This window comes from Ambystoma mexicanum, chromosome 4p, assembly GCF_040938575.1.
Source record: "Ambystoma mexicanum isolate Mex_15411 chromosome 4p, UKY_AmexF1_1, whole genome shotgun sequence".
NCBI classification, from domain to species: domain Eukaryota; kingdom Metazoa; phylum Chordata; class Amphibia; order Caudata; family Ambystomatidae; genus Ambystoma; species Ambystoma mexicanum.
Genome location: NC_090927.1, coordinates 307,180,596 through 307,196,939, shown reverse-complemented (window position 1 = coordinate 307,196,939; position 16,344 = coordinate 307,180,596). Strand labels below are relative to the sequence as shown.

Below are 16,344 nucleotides of genomic sequence, written 5' to 3'. Positions count from 1 at the left end.
CAGTAATCAATATTGCTGATTACCAGGGAAGATACCACCGGAGCATGGAGTTTCTCAGATAATGCAAGGGAGAAATTTCCGTAGGGTCCACAATTTGAAATGAGCCTTCTGACAGGAGAGAGAGACCTGGTCGGCTATGGAAGACGTGACAGAGATTTTAACACCTAGGTCCTTCACCGAAGAAACAGGAGGGGGAAAAGGACCAAAGCTCTCGGGCCAGAACTCAGGGGTCCAAAACAGAGAGGGGGTGGTTGAGCCCACCACCAATACCTCAGTTTTCTCACCGTTCAGTTTGAGCCAATTCAAGGCCATCCAGTCGCCAACTGTCTTTAGCCAGCTCATCAGTTCACCGGCCATCCCAGGCTGAGAAAAAGGCCAGCCGCACAATAATTTGGAATAGCATAGATAGCCATGTGCGTGGAATATGCCAAGAAGTGGCTGAATATACATAGTGAATAAAATGGGAGACAATGAGGAGCCCTGAGGGACTCCACACAGCAGAGGACCGAAGGAGAGCAAAATGGGGGAAGGGACACAGATTGGGGACGCCCCACCAAAAAGGAGGAAAACCAGGCCAGCACTTGACCAGGCAGGCCCGCAGAGGAGAGATGGGTGATCAGGGTAGGGTGGTCAATGGTGTCAAATGCCACTGACAGATCCAACAGAATCAGGGCCCCCACTCCACCCTGGTCCACTAGGCAAGCCAAATCGTCAACAACTGAGACCAACACTGATTCTGTACCTCGACCGGGGCGGAAACCCTGACTGAAAGGGATTGAAGAAGCCGGATGATTCCAAGAAAGCACTGAAAAGAGGGGACACTAAAGAATCAAGCAGTTTCATTAAAAAGTGAAGCAGAGAGATGGCCCGAAAGTTAGACAAGACCGAGGGGTCCAAACCTGGCTTCTTCAACAACAGCATTATGAGGGCATGCTTAAGATTATCAGGGATCACCCCAGAGGAGAAGGAGTCATTGACAGCACTGGTTAGCCAAGGGACAATGTCACCAGCAACACTCTTCAAAATTGAGAGCGGAATGGGATTGCTGGGAGATGCTGATTTTAGACTTTTAGTGGCTACCAAAACCTCTTTGTCTGAAAACTCCGGAAAGGAGGACCAAAGATCAACCGCTGTAACCAGAGGAATAAACGAACTCAAAAGTGCGCCAAAACACACCTCCTGAGGGCAGGACAAACAAATAGCTTCACGAATAGTGGCTATCTTATCGTCGAAGAAGGATGACAGAGAGTCACAGAGTTCCTGAGAAGAAGGGATAGAAGGCTGAGATTTAGCTTGCACAGTTAAAGATTGAACAACCGCGAATAAGACTCGAGGTTGATTAATGGCCTGTTCAATCTTAGCGCTAAAATAGATTTGTGTAGCTACCACAATTGCTTTTTGGTATGTTACGGTAGCAAGACGATAAATAGGCCATTCTCCATTTTCTTTCAGCCAGCCTGCGGTGGAGTTTAAGGGTTTAAAGCTCCGCTGTGAACCAAGGTTCAGAGCGAAAAGACTTCACAGGACTGCACTTACAAGGTGCAAGAGTATCTGCCACTGACTTAAACGTCTGGGAAAATGTTGCAAGCATACAAAAAGGGACAATAATGCAGTTCTTAAAGATCAGAGAAGTGAGATACTGAGGAGAGACAGAATGCCAACGGTGCTTCGAGATAAACTGCCAAGAGCGAGGAGGAAGAGAAACTACCACCACCGTAGAGAAGGGGACCACTATATGATCTGACAAGATGATAGGAAATGCGGGTAAAACAGACAGAGCTGCAGGAGAAGCAAAGACAAGGCCCAGGGTATTCCCAGCTGATGCATAATGACTACACAAAGCTAACGAGATGTTTACGCCAAGTACTGATGAACAGTTCATCCAGTATGCACAGCTACAGACCTACTGCAATACCATACATTGAAGTTAGTCTCAAGAGCTCGTTTTTCTCTATGATTATGATTGCATTATATATTAGCACCTGACGGACAGAGCTGGCCAATCACCATGCCGGTCCACTGCGTCTCTGCCCACCTTTCTCCTTGTCCTTGGAGCCAGTTCCCCAGGCCAAGACTCCACTGGAGTGCATCACCTTGAACCCACCACCCCCGCCTCACGTGAGCCCCCACCTGCACACCTCCAGGTCCACCTCCAAATCTTGGAAATAGTTATTTTGAAACAGTGACACACATCTAATTTATTTTTCAGAGAAGCATGGATTGTGCAAAGCATAGTTCCCTTTAAAAGAAAGCAAAAAAAGTGTCAGCACTCCACACAGTTGCGCCAAGTGCTAATAGTGATACAAACTGATTTTGTGGGCACGCAATGCTGGAAAGTTGCGTTTGGGCCTACCTGGCTTGGACTTGAGGGCCGTTACCAACCTTGCCCTGTCATGAAAGTTGTATTTAAAGCTATATTGAAAACAATTCATATTAATGACTGGCAAGGACCATCTTGTCCACCTGAATTTGAAAATTACCCTGCATTACACTTGTACTTAGCCTCCATCTATGATTTTCCTTTAATACTGAACTTTTTGATTTATGAAACTTCTGAACTTCTCCTTACACAGCATACAATGGTGCAAGCAAACAGTATATGGGGGACTGCCCTGTGCAACACTTAAAAAATTGCAATTTATTTCAATGCATTTTTTTAGATGGAATGGTTTGTCGATGGTAGGAATTCGATGCAATGACTAGGAACCATCATCTCTGTATCAGTGATACCTGTACTTTTTAGCAAGGTTTTTATGGCTGGCAGAGATTTGTAGCAGTAACATTTGCTCTTGAATTTCTGGTATCCAGTGAAAATGAAGCCAACAAACAAGTAGTCAGTGAAAAGGATGTGGTGAAAATCCCTCTGCAGTGAAAATGTTTCCAAGCAAAATGTAGTCAATAAATGCAACTGCTAAGTTGCCAAAAATGTAGTGCTGCTATGGTAGTTATGGTTAAGGAGGATTTAGTGGGATTGTGTTTGCCTGGTTAGGGTAGGTTAGAGTACAGATGCTGGGGTTTGGTTAGTCGTAAGGTAGATTAAGTGTCAGGGTAAGTGTTAGGGTAGGAGTTATGGTAAAGCTAGGGCTAATAGAGTAATGGTCTGGGTAAGTGTTAAACAAAGGTATAGGCAGGTTGGAGAGGGATGGTGATGTTGGTGTAGGATAGCGGTTAGGATTAGTCTAGAGGTTAGGGTAAAGTTTGCATTAGGGTAAGTGGTAGCGTTGCAGGCAGGGTAGGGTACGGTTACTATTAGAGCAAGGGTTTGGGTTAGGGCATTGTCTATGTAATTTGTGGCGAGCTGGTGATAGGGGTGGAGATAGAAAATGAACAGTGAACCTATTTATTTTTTATTAACGTGAATAAAATGCTTTAGCGTGCTGAGTGAATAGTGTTTTGTAAGAGTTCAGGGTAGAATAAGGCTTGTAATTAGAGATAGGGGAAGGTTTAGGAATTGAGTTAGGGTGATTGTGGAGGTTTCTTTAGAGGGCTGGGCCCTATTTAGGTTTGCAGCCTTTGTATATTTATAAATAGCTTATTACTAGCAACATGTTTACACTTTGGATTGCTTGTATTGAATGACTACATTTTTGAAAACTACTTTTTGCTGACTACATATTCACATGACTAAATTTTCCCAAGGACATTGGGCCTCATTACGAGTCCGGCGGTAGCTGTGCTGGAAAAACCGGCAGGCTGCCGCCGGACCCGAAATGTCATTCCGCCTCTGTGATTGCCGGAATCACTGGAGCATTACAACCCCGGTGATCCGGTAATTCGGGAGGCGGAATTCCGTAAATCCTGATTCCCATGGAGTCAGGGATGGGGATAATGGAAACACCGGTTCCGTCTATGACAGAGCCATTGTTTTCATTTCCACCTGCAGGCAGGTGGTGTCACTCCCGCCAGGGCAGACCTGGTGGGAGTAAACCCTCCCGCCTGCAGAACTCGGAATCAGCCGGTCCGGAAACAACAGTGGCAGCGGATATACCGCCACTGTTGTTTCCGGACCGGCTGACTCATAATGAGGCCCATTTTCACAAAGAACCGAATTTCATATGGAGTGATGGATCATTTGAAAGGCTATACATCATCTCTAAAGGCCGCACTGTTCCTCCCGACATGCACCTGTTGTTGTTGTTAAAAGCCAAAATAGTGAAGAGGCAATATTGGGCCATAAACAGTAATTCAGTACTGAGCCTATGGTTGAATCTTTAGCTCTTGCCTACAGGCCCTCAGGGTCACTTCCCCGCTGTAAGATGTCTACTTGGCATGATTTGGCCGACAAGGCAGCACTACCTTTTTTATGCTTAGATGTGTCAGAGGACATTAACAAGCCAATACATACCCTCTAAAGTTCCCTGGTATCATTAATGCTGGTATGGTCTTATTGAAATAACATAATGTATAATTGTATGATTGGTGACTATGGAAATAATCTATAATTGTACGCATCTTGACAGCGTGTCAGCTCCAAATTGCATTTTACATGAGAAGCCTTAACAATGTTAATGTTAAAGGATATTTTTACCGCACACTATCACCACCGGAGTGGTCCCCAGGCCTTTCTGGCGGCTCTGAAAGAGGGAGGGGGGGGTGAGTTAGTGGGAATGAGCTGGAAAAGTGCAAGAGAGCAGTGATGTGCTGATGGCAGCCTCAGCCTGGTGGGTCCGTCGGCTGGGCTTGGTGTGTTTTACGGTCGGTAGTCGTCGTGTGCTGTTGTGCAAGTCTATGTGGGGTTTGTTTTGTTGTTGCAGTGTAGTGAAGTTAGTGCGGATTGCTGCGTTTTAGGCTTGTGGTTGTGTTTGGTTAGAGTTTGAGAAGTGTATGCAGAGGGATGAAATTGTTAGTGGATTGGTTAGTTGGCATTGCTGTCCTTTGAGTTATATCTATGTCTGATGTTTGCTATCATTCACTATTCCATCATTGCTCATTTTAAATATTCTGTCTAGATGTGAGGCAGGCCAGTGATCACGATTCCAATCAAGTGTTGCACTTACCATCATTCACAGTTTCATCCAAGTGTGGCGCATGCTAACATTCACATTTCTATTTAGATGTGACGCTGGCTAACCTTAAGAATTCCATCTTAGTGTGGTACATGCTAATAGTCATAATCCCGTCTAGATGTGACGCAAAGTGTGGTGCATGCTAACATTCACATTTCTATCTAGATGCGACGCAGGCTAAAGTTAAGAATTCCATCTAAGTGTGGCGCATGCTAACATTAATAACCCTGTCTAAAGATGACGCAGGCTAATCTTAACATTTCTGCATAGGTGTGGCACTAGTTAACATTGGCTAGTGTGTTAGTGCGTAATGCAATGCAACATTTACAGTCAGGCCAAGAATGGAATTAGGCTTGTGGTCACAAATCTCTCTATGAATGCATGGCGTAATTCTATGGCAGTCTACGTTATGGAGAGGTGAGGCAGAGGGGAGAGGGCTTTCTGGAGTAGAGTAATTGCTCTACACCCCACCCATGCCACACTTACAGTTTTGTTGCTGTCTGTTGGCTGCTGGCTTCCTTTGCTTCCCCTGCGGACACCTGTAGACACACCTTGGAGCCGCTACTGTAGGTGCTGCCCTTTGCCTCGGGGCCCTTAGCCGAAGGGGCTGCCGGGCAGATGGCTGCCCTGGGAAGGTCTGTTATGACCAGGTGGATGCACCAATCAGGGGAGGTGGACGGGTTGGAGGGGGAGGGTGGGACTGTGAAAAGGCCAGACATAAACAAAGGACTACACCCCACAGACTGCACCTTTGGATGCAGCCCAGAAACAGAAACAACAGGCTCAGAAGCCAAAGGAAACACTAGACAGGCACCAGATTAGCACACAATGCACACCAAAATATACAGATACATAAATGATTAAATAAATTATTTAAAAAATATATATATATATTAGAAAATACACTCACACCACTCCGAAAGAGTGCATAAAGCATGCCAAAAACGGATTACCATCATTGTGAAACTACTCACTCAGAATCAACCAACCCCTAAAGGTGCTTCCACACTGGTTTCTCCTGCCATATCCTTCCTCATGGCAGTCCTCAAAGCAAATAGTAGGTATACATAAAAGAGTAGGTGCTTGTGTTACTTAGGAACCAATTATTTGACACACATGTGAGAACATTGATTTTTGGACCCTCAGGACACATCCTTATGAATAGAAATTGCAGTGACATGTACAAGTATTACTGAAAAGGTACAAGGGGGAGAAAGCATTAATGTGTTGTAGAGAAGCTGGTATCATTGTCAAGGTTGGGGGATGACCAGATGACTCAAGACTCTTTATGGACTCACTATCACTTTTATTTACCACGGTTTTGATTACATCCATTGATGGGACTTGGGTTAACACAGACAGCACTCTTGTTCTCCTTAGGACCATTTCCTCAGTCCTTCCGCTCTCCTTAGTTGATGACTGCATCCTCCTCGGGGATAACTTTTTTTGGGGTTTTTTAGTTTCCCAAACACTTCTTTCTTGGCTCTGTGCGTTGCTGGATTGTGGGTAAAATGATCAGGGCCATGCATAGGGCCTCATTGACATTTCTACCAGCCTTCGGTCTTCCGGCAGAGGTCAGGCATCAGGTAATTAGGCAGCTGTTTGGGTCCCAGGTTACTACCACCTTTCCTCTCCTGGTTGTTCTGAAATCTCATCTCTCAACTGAGTTTAGGCTCTCTGGTACAGGCATTTCATCTGGTCCCTCTTTCCCTGGTTCAGAAAGGCCCTTTTGGGCCCAGGTGGTGAAGGACTTGATAGACTTTGCTTTCCTTCCTGTGTTAACTTTCTCCCTCTCCCCTTAAATGTGTCTACTTCCCTCCTGCGCTAAATCTAAAACCATCTCTCTCCCTCTTCCTGCTCATGCCTTGGCCACTTATTTCTATACTTTCTCCTGGCAGCATTCTTCTTCCTCTTTGTCTTTCCTCAGGTGTTTCCACTCTCTGTCTATTTTCTTTGCCGTCTGTGATCCAATGATGTTCTTCCCCTTCTGTTCCCTTGTTTCCTTCTGGCTCCCTCTTCCATTTTACTTTCTTTTCACCTCATCCTCCTATTTAGGCTTTCTCCTTCTCTTTCTCTCTCTCTCTCTTACTCTCTCTTTCTCTCTCTCTCTCTCTCTCTCTCTCTCTCTTTCTCTTCCACTTGTTCTTAAACGTCTCTCTCTCTCTCCCTGTCAACTTTCCACCTTCTCCTCTCTTCTATTTCTTTCTCCTCTCCTTCCCTCTCTCCCTTTTTCATCTCAAACCCTTCTCTTATGCTCTCTCTACTTCCCATATCCTCCTCCCCTCTCCCACTCTGTCTTCTCTCTACCTCTGCATCACCCCATTACCATTGTAGAGCTCCGTAATCCGACTTTTAACATCCACACCTGCTCTCTGCTGTGATTTCCTTAAATAGGCGTGTGGGGCTTCAGTCGGGCTGTGTAACTGTATGCTCAGTGTCATCTGTGTGAGAGCTGTGAGCAAGTTTTATGACTTAGAAATACTCGAGCAAACAGCCTTTTCCACAGGTGGCTTGTTTGCCTAGTGGTATTCCCATGGCTCCTCTCACCAAGTTTCCATACTGACTGTCCAACACCTTGAAATTAGTTTGACAGTGGCTCACTATTGGGCGATTCCCTCTGAAGGCTGTTGACCCCTTACTTTGGAATCTTTTCCCAAAAAGATTCCTGTCTCCTTCCTAAAATCCCTGGGCCCCTTTGAACTGGCATGCGGTGGCCCGGCGGACTTTCTGCGAAGGTGGTGCTCATGAATTCATCTCTTTCCAACAGACATAATTCTCTATGTGCATATCACGGCCCATGGACTCATGCCCAGGTGGGTCCACAAGCGACTCACTTCCATTTCTTCTCAGGTTTATTTTCAACCATGAGCATATGATTTCCAGGCCATAGTAGGGATTAACAGGTAGCAGAGAGGTTCCTATAGAGGAGGTTTGGGATTGGATGGGGCACTTGGTTATCTCCTCAATACCACTATTGGGCATGCACAATGGAGCATACTGTGGTCCCCATCCATCAATCTCCCATTGTTGCATTCCCTAACTTTCTGCATGTAACTTTGTCACATAGACAAGCCAGCCTCTAAATTGAACCACCACTGCACTAATTATAAATCCCCTGCAGTTGACCATGCTTGCTGAAGAACAGTAGTGAACATTCACACCTGGGCAAGGACACTCAGACAATCTGGTGGCTGGAAATGCAGGCGAGAACTGTCAGTGCCCCATCTGGTTCCACGGGCCACCCAAGCCCCTTTCCCGGGGGCTGCCATATTTTTTCAGCACTACGTCTTATGTCTGCCAGCCCGCCCCAGCTCACTTCCATGCCCTCCCTCCCCAAGTCACTACAACACCCGCACTTCCTCCCCACTTACCTGTAGGATCCATCCAGTGTCCGCCCCTTCCTGTCTGCTGTGAGACGCCATGGAAATAGAAAAAGGACGTAGTCACTTTTCTATTTACTATGGTGGTGGCTATCTGGTTTTTCTTGTTTTTTTTATCGGTGATTGGGAACATGCAAGATGCGCGCAACCAGTCTCCCATAGACACAGATTTAAACTATTCACTCCCTGGATGAAACTGCGAGGTGCAAATAGCTATTACTCCCCCGCTCATTCCTACGCTCAGGCTGGTGGGTCGTTAACGGCCCTGTGCAGCTCCCAATGTGGGGGTGACTGCTATATTGATTAACCTCATAGGAAATAAGGGATGTGGCTACTTAAGCAACCTCCCTATTGTCATGAGCATCTAGCTGTTGTCCCAATGCTGGAATAAACTAGAGATGAAACACAGATTACAGTGCAACAGTGGGAGTTCTAAGATTTCAATTTAATGATCCTAAAGAAATTGCTCCAGTGTCACAAATTCCTTAAGCATCCTGCAGCCTCCAGACCTTTCAATTTTCATTGTGTACACATCTTGTAACCTGTGATTGTAACCTAGTTCCTCCAGTTTACGTTTTAGCTTTAGGGTTATTTTGCTGAGGAACATTGTCTCCCTGGAAAAGTCTTCGTGAATGTGAATCTTATACCTGTTATCGATTAGATTAGGACATTGTTTCAGTAATTTCCTAAGGATATCGAGGTGGTTTTGTCAAACAGCGCTAAATATGATATGGCGAATGTTGGGCTTGGCAGATTTCTCCTGTGAAGGGATGTCAACAAGGGAGTAAGGAAGATTTCTAACAACAAGGTAATGCACTTTTCACATTCAGTAATTTATGGTATGTTGAAAATACAAAGGTTGTATTGTCTAGTATGATTCTCTAGCTCAGTCAATTCCCCTGCAAGATTATAAATTATGATCACCTGCAGTGTTATCCATTTTTATATCTTTCATGAAATAATTGATCTTCATTTCACAATCTGAAATCCGCTAAGCGAGATTAGCACAGTCCTCCCTTACAACAGCAAAGGCACATAAGATGTTGTGTGTATTCGCTTCTGCGGCTCTGACTTCTTGTATTGGGGCCTCTAACCCAACATGATTCTTGCTGGAATAGTTGGCTGGAATGGTCAGTGATTTGCTCCCGATCCTTCGGTGTTTAAATATCAAGAATAAAATCAACTTTTTTAAAGGTATCTACAACAAATGCACATTTAAATAGATATATAAATATAGATCATAAATCAAACTCTTTTTCATGAACATTGGCCTATTTTGTCAGACTACTGTAGGATTTTGCATGCATGTCTCAGTTTATGTGCTTCATTTTGTTCTCCATTTTCTCAGTGGATGATTCCATTTGCAGTGATGCTCGTGACAATCCCCAGTCTGGCCGTGGCGTATGTGGTGGCGGTGACTTCCGGCCTGAGCATTGCAGCATCCTTACTCCTACCATGGTATGAAACCTTGTGTACCTTGACATTCGGCACTTCATTAATAACACAATTCCAAAGTGCAGAAATATCCATGTTTAAATGAATGTAGAGATTCCATGGACATGAGAAACATATGTTTCTGGTGTCAGGCTTGTGTCTCAGTGCCCTCTATTTTTCCTGGCACATTGGCAGTAACTGAGACATAGGGCCTCATTACATGGTATGCGGTAACCATGGCGCTATTAGCGCCATGGTTGCCGCCGTTATTTTACCGTGTCCGCCTTGGTGGATGGCGGAATTACCGCCCTACTCCAAGGTGAGCGGTAATTGCCCATTCACAAAGGCACTTCCCCCATTCCCATTTTTGCCCCCATAGGGCTCAATGGGAATGGGGAAGGAGCTAATTACGGTACCGCAAATTGCGGTACCGTAATTAGCACCAAGGTCCCTTTGCGGGTCCGTTCCTTAACGGCTGCTAAAACCAGCCGTTGAGGTTGGGTCTGGCAAAGGGAGCTCATAGTAAGGCGGTAAGGGTTTACCGGTACCGGTGCCCTTACCAGTACCGGTAAACCATTACCGCATTCCGTGTAATGAGGCCCATAGACCTTGCTTAAGCTGCAGTGAAACAAAGTCGTTCAGATAATTGTTTTCAGCTTTAAAAAGTCACTTTGTGCGAAACATGCATCAGAGAAGATTTTCTCTGGATGCGTGGAATTAAACGATATTTATCTTGCAATACAAACAGTATTTTGCTATTCTTTAAAAAATCAGAGCATACATACCCGTGGTATTTGAACGATTGATTAGCAAATGTCTTCTCAGTCGGTAGAGTTGGGATCGGCTTGAGAGAATGCAGGCAAGATCTACCAGGGGTCATCAGAAGAATCAGGTCACACGTAACCTCCAGTTATTCCTAATACATCTATCAGGGCTACCCCTATAACCTTTGTTTCCCTATATTGGCTCTATGTGGAAGAAGTAGGGTCACTGGAGTTTGGGATCTATGTACTTTCTTCCTTTCCTAAAGACCTAGAGGGTCTGATTCATTGTTGTATTTAGATGTGCTGGCAGTATCCTCTTAATGTGGTGTGTTTTTGTGTAACAGGGATTGAAGAGCAACCATGCTACTTTGTTATCGGCTCATGTAATATGACAACTGAGTGAGGAAGGGGGTGAGTAGTGTGACAAAGTCCCTTGCTTGGTTATTGGGAGTTCTAGTGAGGCGACCAAGGGGCCTAGGCACATCCACAAGATAGGGCAAGAGTTGCCTGGGGCTGCAATGGAACCAATCCCCTGGTCACCCTCACTTAGCCCCCTCTATACAGTGCAAGACAGTCATAGGAACAGTAGCAACATCACCAGTACGCATCAAAGAGGCCCCTTAGTTCCAGAGCGATCACCCACCCACCCCTTTCCCAGTACTCAGGGACTCCAGTGCCAAGCTTACCACGCCTTTTATGAAACGCCGCACTGGCAACACAGTCCCTTTAGGTGTGTGGGACCCCCAGCAGTCACAGAAACACATAACAGACATGGTGCAAGGACATGCTGATTGATCCCTGCTACCGCCCACTCAGACATCAGGGGCTCTCCAGTAATCCCTGTGCAACTTTGCGAGCAGACCTAGCTCTGAAACCACATGCACGCTTCGTGAAGCAAGTTTGCGTAAAACTGTGGAGCGCTCTGCCATTGGCACAAGCATTCACTTTGCGAGCTGAGCAGACACAAGAAAAGTGGGAGATGTAAAACCACTTACACCACGCTTAGTGGCAATTATGAATAGTGGCCACAGTTAAACAGCACATTACAGGTTCCCCCCAACCCAGAGCAGACATCCAAAATAGTGGATCAGCCATTTAAATACTTGGCCCATCCCCACACTCATTTAATGAACCCAGAGGGCCATATGGACTCCAGACTATCTGCATTTCCCACAGATGTTCCATCACAGAGCCAGACTCTCACAGGCACTCTGGACTAGGGGGTGGTGTTAGGGGTAAACCCAGGATCTCAGTCAGAAGGCGGTGTGGGTATTTAAAGAAGGAGCTGCTGTCAATGGTTTGGAGATGGTTAGAGGGAATAATAGCAAAAAGAGTACCCTGGTGAGCAAAAGAAGGAGCTTAGATTGTAGAAGGAGGTTGGGAGAAAAACCAACTCCAGAGAGGAGGTTGGGGATTAGATGAGAGAAGGAGAGGGCAAAGGAAATAAAGGAGGTCGTAAAAGATTTACAGTGGGATTAGGGAAAAATCAGCAAGAGCTGATTGGAGAATGTTAGAGGGAAATTGAAGTACATTAGAAGGAGGGGGTAGGAGGCAATTAAGAGGATGTTGGAGAACATCTGATGGAAGTGGATGAAAAAAATACAGAGAAGGTTGGAAAACAGCATATGGGATTGTAGGAGAGAATAAATGGGAGGCTGGTAAACATCTGGGGGAAGTGGTGGGAAATAAAAGAAAGAGGAGAGCTGTGACCATCAGGAGGTGGAAGAGAAAGATGAGGAAGGGGTGGGTTGAGAACAGGAACAGAGGGCCAGGAAGATTCAAGGAAACCAATTAGGTTTAAGCCAGGAGCCACTGGGAAGACCTCAATCAGAAGGTGTTGGACCCACAGTGGAAAGAGGAACAAGATTATAGCTTAGCACAGAGGAGAGCGAGAACCAGAACAGAAAGGCGTCCAAACTAGTCCAGGCTTCTCGACACTGCCTAAGGCTCCTTACAGGACTTCTCCAGTTTCCATGGAATTAGATTGCAAGACCCCAGCAGCCTATGGGAGAACCTGAGAACTGAGACAGAGAAAGAGAGAAGAAGAGTGCAGGAACCGAGATAGAAAGAGAAAGGAACAGTTCGGGAAGCCCACATGCCTGAGACTGAGAGAAAAGAGGGGTGCAGCAAACCCATAAGCCTGGTACTCAGAGAGAGGAGAAGAATGATAGGGGAATCTTCTAAGCTCATGATTAAGATGGAGAAGGTTGCAGCAACCACCACATGTGATTTGGCCAAGAAGGTCTCCTGAGAAGGAGTCAATCGGGGGAAGATAGGCACTGATTATCCCAGAGCCCTGGATACTTATGACAGCATGGGCACCCAGTTCTTGAGTTGACAATTTGTGCCGCCTGCCACAATGATTTGGTTGTTTTGGCCCACACTGTATTAACTCCTTTAGTAAAGACTTATGTTTTCTTGTAAATTTACTCTTGTCCTCCTCTTAGATCCCTGTCACCATTGTAACAGTAGCTAATGTCTAGCTTACTTACTATTAGCACCCTGGGCGGGGCGCCAGCCAATCAGGAAGCTCGGAACGCGGGCTGACACTGCTAATGTAAGCCCGCGTTCGAAGCCACCTGATGGCTGGTTCCCTCACCCACCATCTTCACCCCACCTTCCTTGCTTTTTTTCCCCTCTTCCTCCCCCATCCAACTTACCTGATTGTGGCAGTGGGTCTCTGCCGCTGCAGCTCCTGCCCCAGTGTGGTCACCAGAAAAATGGAAGAGGGGCTCCATATGGAGCCCCGCCTTCCAATTCCATGGTGGCCATTCTGGTGTATTTTCTCTCCATGAAGAGGACGCGGCCAGGCATCCCATCCACGAAGATAAAATTCTTTCCTTTTTTTTTAACCATTAGCACTACATGGGTGCTAATGAGGTGATATGCCCCGAGGTGGTGGGCCCACCCGGTAGGTAACTCTCTCTTTAAGGGACCCTCGCTGCGTTCGGGCTCTTAACTTGGGCATATCGCCTCAGTAACCTTCATTGCTCCAATTTGCATTCTTATATAAACTACCTTCCCGGTCCCCGTGGACAAGGGGAATTTTTGGTTGGGGTGGATTTATAGCACTCCTTAAAGGAGGGGGCGGGTTAAGGGTTGGCCATTTGGGGTGATATATATGTGCTTAGCTATCTGAATAGAGATTGTAGGTGGGGGCGGATCCCCTTCTGAATCGAAAAGACTAGGATGAGGAAGGGAGAATGACAGTAAAGAAGATTACTCAAGTGTAATGATGACATTACCTCTACCCCCCCACCCCCTCGTTACCGTCCTTGCATAACTTGACAATACATCAAAACCGATGAAGAAGCTTTCAAATTTCAATAAAAAGCATAAAAAAGACCAAAGACAGCTCGTATTTTATTTCGGTTATTTATAGTGCACGTCCCTGTCCCACAATGCAGGTGCGTTGCATCCAGAGCTGTGCAGGTCCTGGATGCCTGCTCCAGTGTTTACAGAGAACAAGAGACTTCAATTGCTGGAGGGGGGTGCATACATTGTGTATGGTGAATTGTTTGCACCTTTCCCTCCATTTATTTAAATAGAGCCCCCAGCATGTATGGCTGCATGTTGGTATCCTGCTTCTTCTAATGTCAGCTCCGTTGGATTGCTGTGCTTGTCAGCACCTAAGACTGCAAGTGCAAGGTGAGTTGCTCTACCATTTGTATTTCCCTGTGATTCATGGAATTATTTGCGCCGAAAAACAGAGATTTGTGCGCCATTCTGCCCGCAAATCCCTGTTTAACAAATGGGGATTTGCGGGCAGAATGGCGCACAAATCCCCGTTTTTTCAGCGCAAATATTCCATGAATCAGCCCGTAAATTTTGTAATGCCTTTCTATTAGGTGGAGTTTTACAGAACACATTTTTCTTTTTGTCTGGCATCATCTTTGATGCCATTGGTATGTGCCTTGGACAGGCTTCCAGCAACATATTCTGATGCACTACCGAGCACAATATTTTTTAATGTGATGATGCCATTTTGAGTGCTATGTACTCAAAATGGCTGCTTCTCATGGTTTAAGTCATTTTCTTTTGGCCATCTTGCTTTTTGCAAAACAAAAGAGGTGATGGCTGGAAGCTTTAGAATTAATCTTAATCCTCTGGTAATTGCACTGGGTGACTCCCCAGATCATCCTTCTTCAGCTTGCCACAGAAGGGGAAAGACCATATGCAAATTAGGAGTGGTCCACACCAAAAGCAGCAATCCAGCTCGATCTGCTTGGTCACATCCTTTCTGCACGAGACCACAAGCAATCAAAGACATGTTCTGGCATCATTGGGCATTGTCAGTGATGTGCACTTTTGCCCCAAACACTTTGCTGATTTTACCACTTTTTTTAATACAAAATGCAGGGGGTCAAAGGTTGGGGGAGACTCCCACAGCCTCCCTTTCACCCCACACCCCCTTCTATATACCTACCCCCAACTTACCATCTGCATTTTTATGGCAAAAAAGTGGTAAAAAATGTAGCCAAAATGAATTCAGCCAAAAGTCTTTTTTTGCAAAAAGTGAGGTATATCCTTTCCAGCAATGACCTTGAGATTGAAGCCTGCAGTGCCAAGGACTGTCAAAGGAAGTTGCGGTACACGTTCAAAGGTCACACAGAACATCTACTTAACATCCCTATGCTAAGTATGGATCAGTGTTTCAGAAATGGTGCAACAGGAATCATCTGGTTCTCTTATTATCTGAACCAGCCAAGATTTGGGAACATTTCAAAGATGGTTTCCACTGAGGTTGCTGAGCCTCATCACTGAGGGCCCAGCGGGCCACTTTAAGAGCTTTCCAAAGCCCCTAACATAGTTTTTAACGGGGGATCAAGGCTCAAAGGGAACTAACTCGAAAGTGAGCAAAACATAAAGGTGAGTCTGATACCCCTCTTTCCATTGCCCTGGTGTTCTGAAGTGAAACCACAATTACAAAATAGACAGATACCTATTACATTTGTTCCTATCTAAAGACATGAACCCAATGCACATATAGTACTTACAAAAATATTTTACATTTTATTATTATCACATATTGTATAACATTAAAAAAGGCAGTGATTGCCACGTACATAGTAATACACATTTTATAACAATTTGCCAATGTTTAAAAAGCTATATAAGTCTCAAAAAACAGGGTGCACCAAGCTTTGAAACGCTTGTTTGTGTATATAAATGACCAATAAATAAATAAATAAATAAAAATGGAACAAGACATCATCCTGCCCACCTTTCCAGCCAACGTGGCAGACTCAGCAGAACTGCCATTTCACGCAAATAGATTGAAAATGTATTTAGGAGCAATGGCACCATTTGGCAAAACATCTCTCTTCATCGCCAAAGGTCCGCTTAACACAGAACATAAAACCTGCTGTTCAGTTTGAGCATTTTGAAAAGTAAGGTCTTTGAAGGTAGCCCTAGAATATTCATCGCCTTCATCAACCTTACCCAGGTGTTTGACCGAGTTGACCCTTTGAGATTGTGGTGGAAACTCCCCTCCTGGAAATGCCCAAACGAAATATTGGAGCCAATCAAAGCTCTGTACCCCAATACTACAATGCGAGTTCGCCTGAACCAGCAAAGGACTCTCTCAGCAGAGATCAATACAGCCAGAGGTGTGAAAGAGGGCTGCCCTCTGGCCCCGGCACTGTTTTGGGCCTACCTAGGCAATTTTCAGGAATCAGAAAAGCTAATACGATCCTTTCCACCAAAACTTGGTGGTGAACAGATCAGTCGTCTGCTGTATGCAGACAACTTGATCCTCCT

The 16,344-nt window shown here is 45.3% G+C and overlaps 1 protein-coding gene across 1 annotated transcript in view; it reads left to right on the top strand.

The window, feature by feature from the left end:
- Positions 1-16,344, top strand: part of MFSD2B (MFSD2 lysolipid transporter B, sphingolipid) — a 599,687-nt gene that overhangs the window by 419,411 nt on the left and 163,932 nt on the right. The window contains exon 11 of the mRNA XM_069605873.1: positions 9,735-9,844. Coding sequence (XP_069461974.1) covers positions 9,735-9,844 — 110 coding nt within the window. The remainder of the gene's footprint in view (positions 1-9,734; positions 9,845-16,344) is intronic.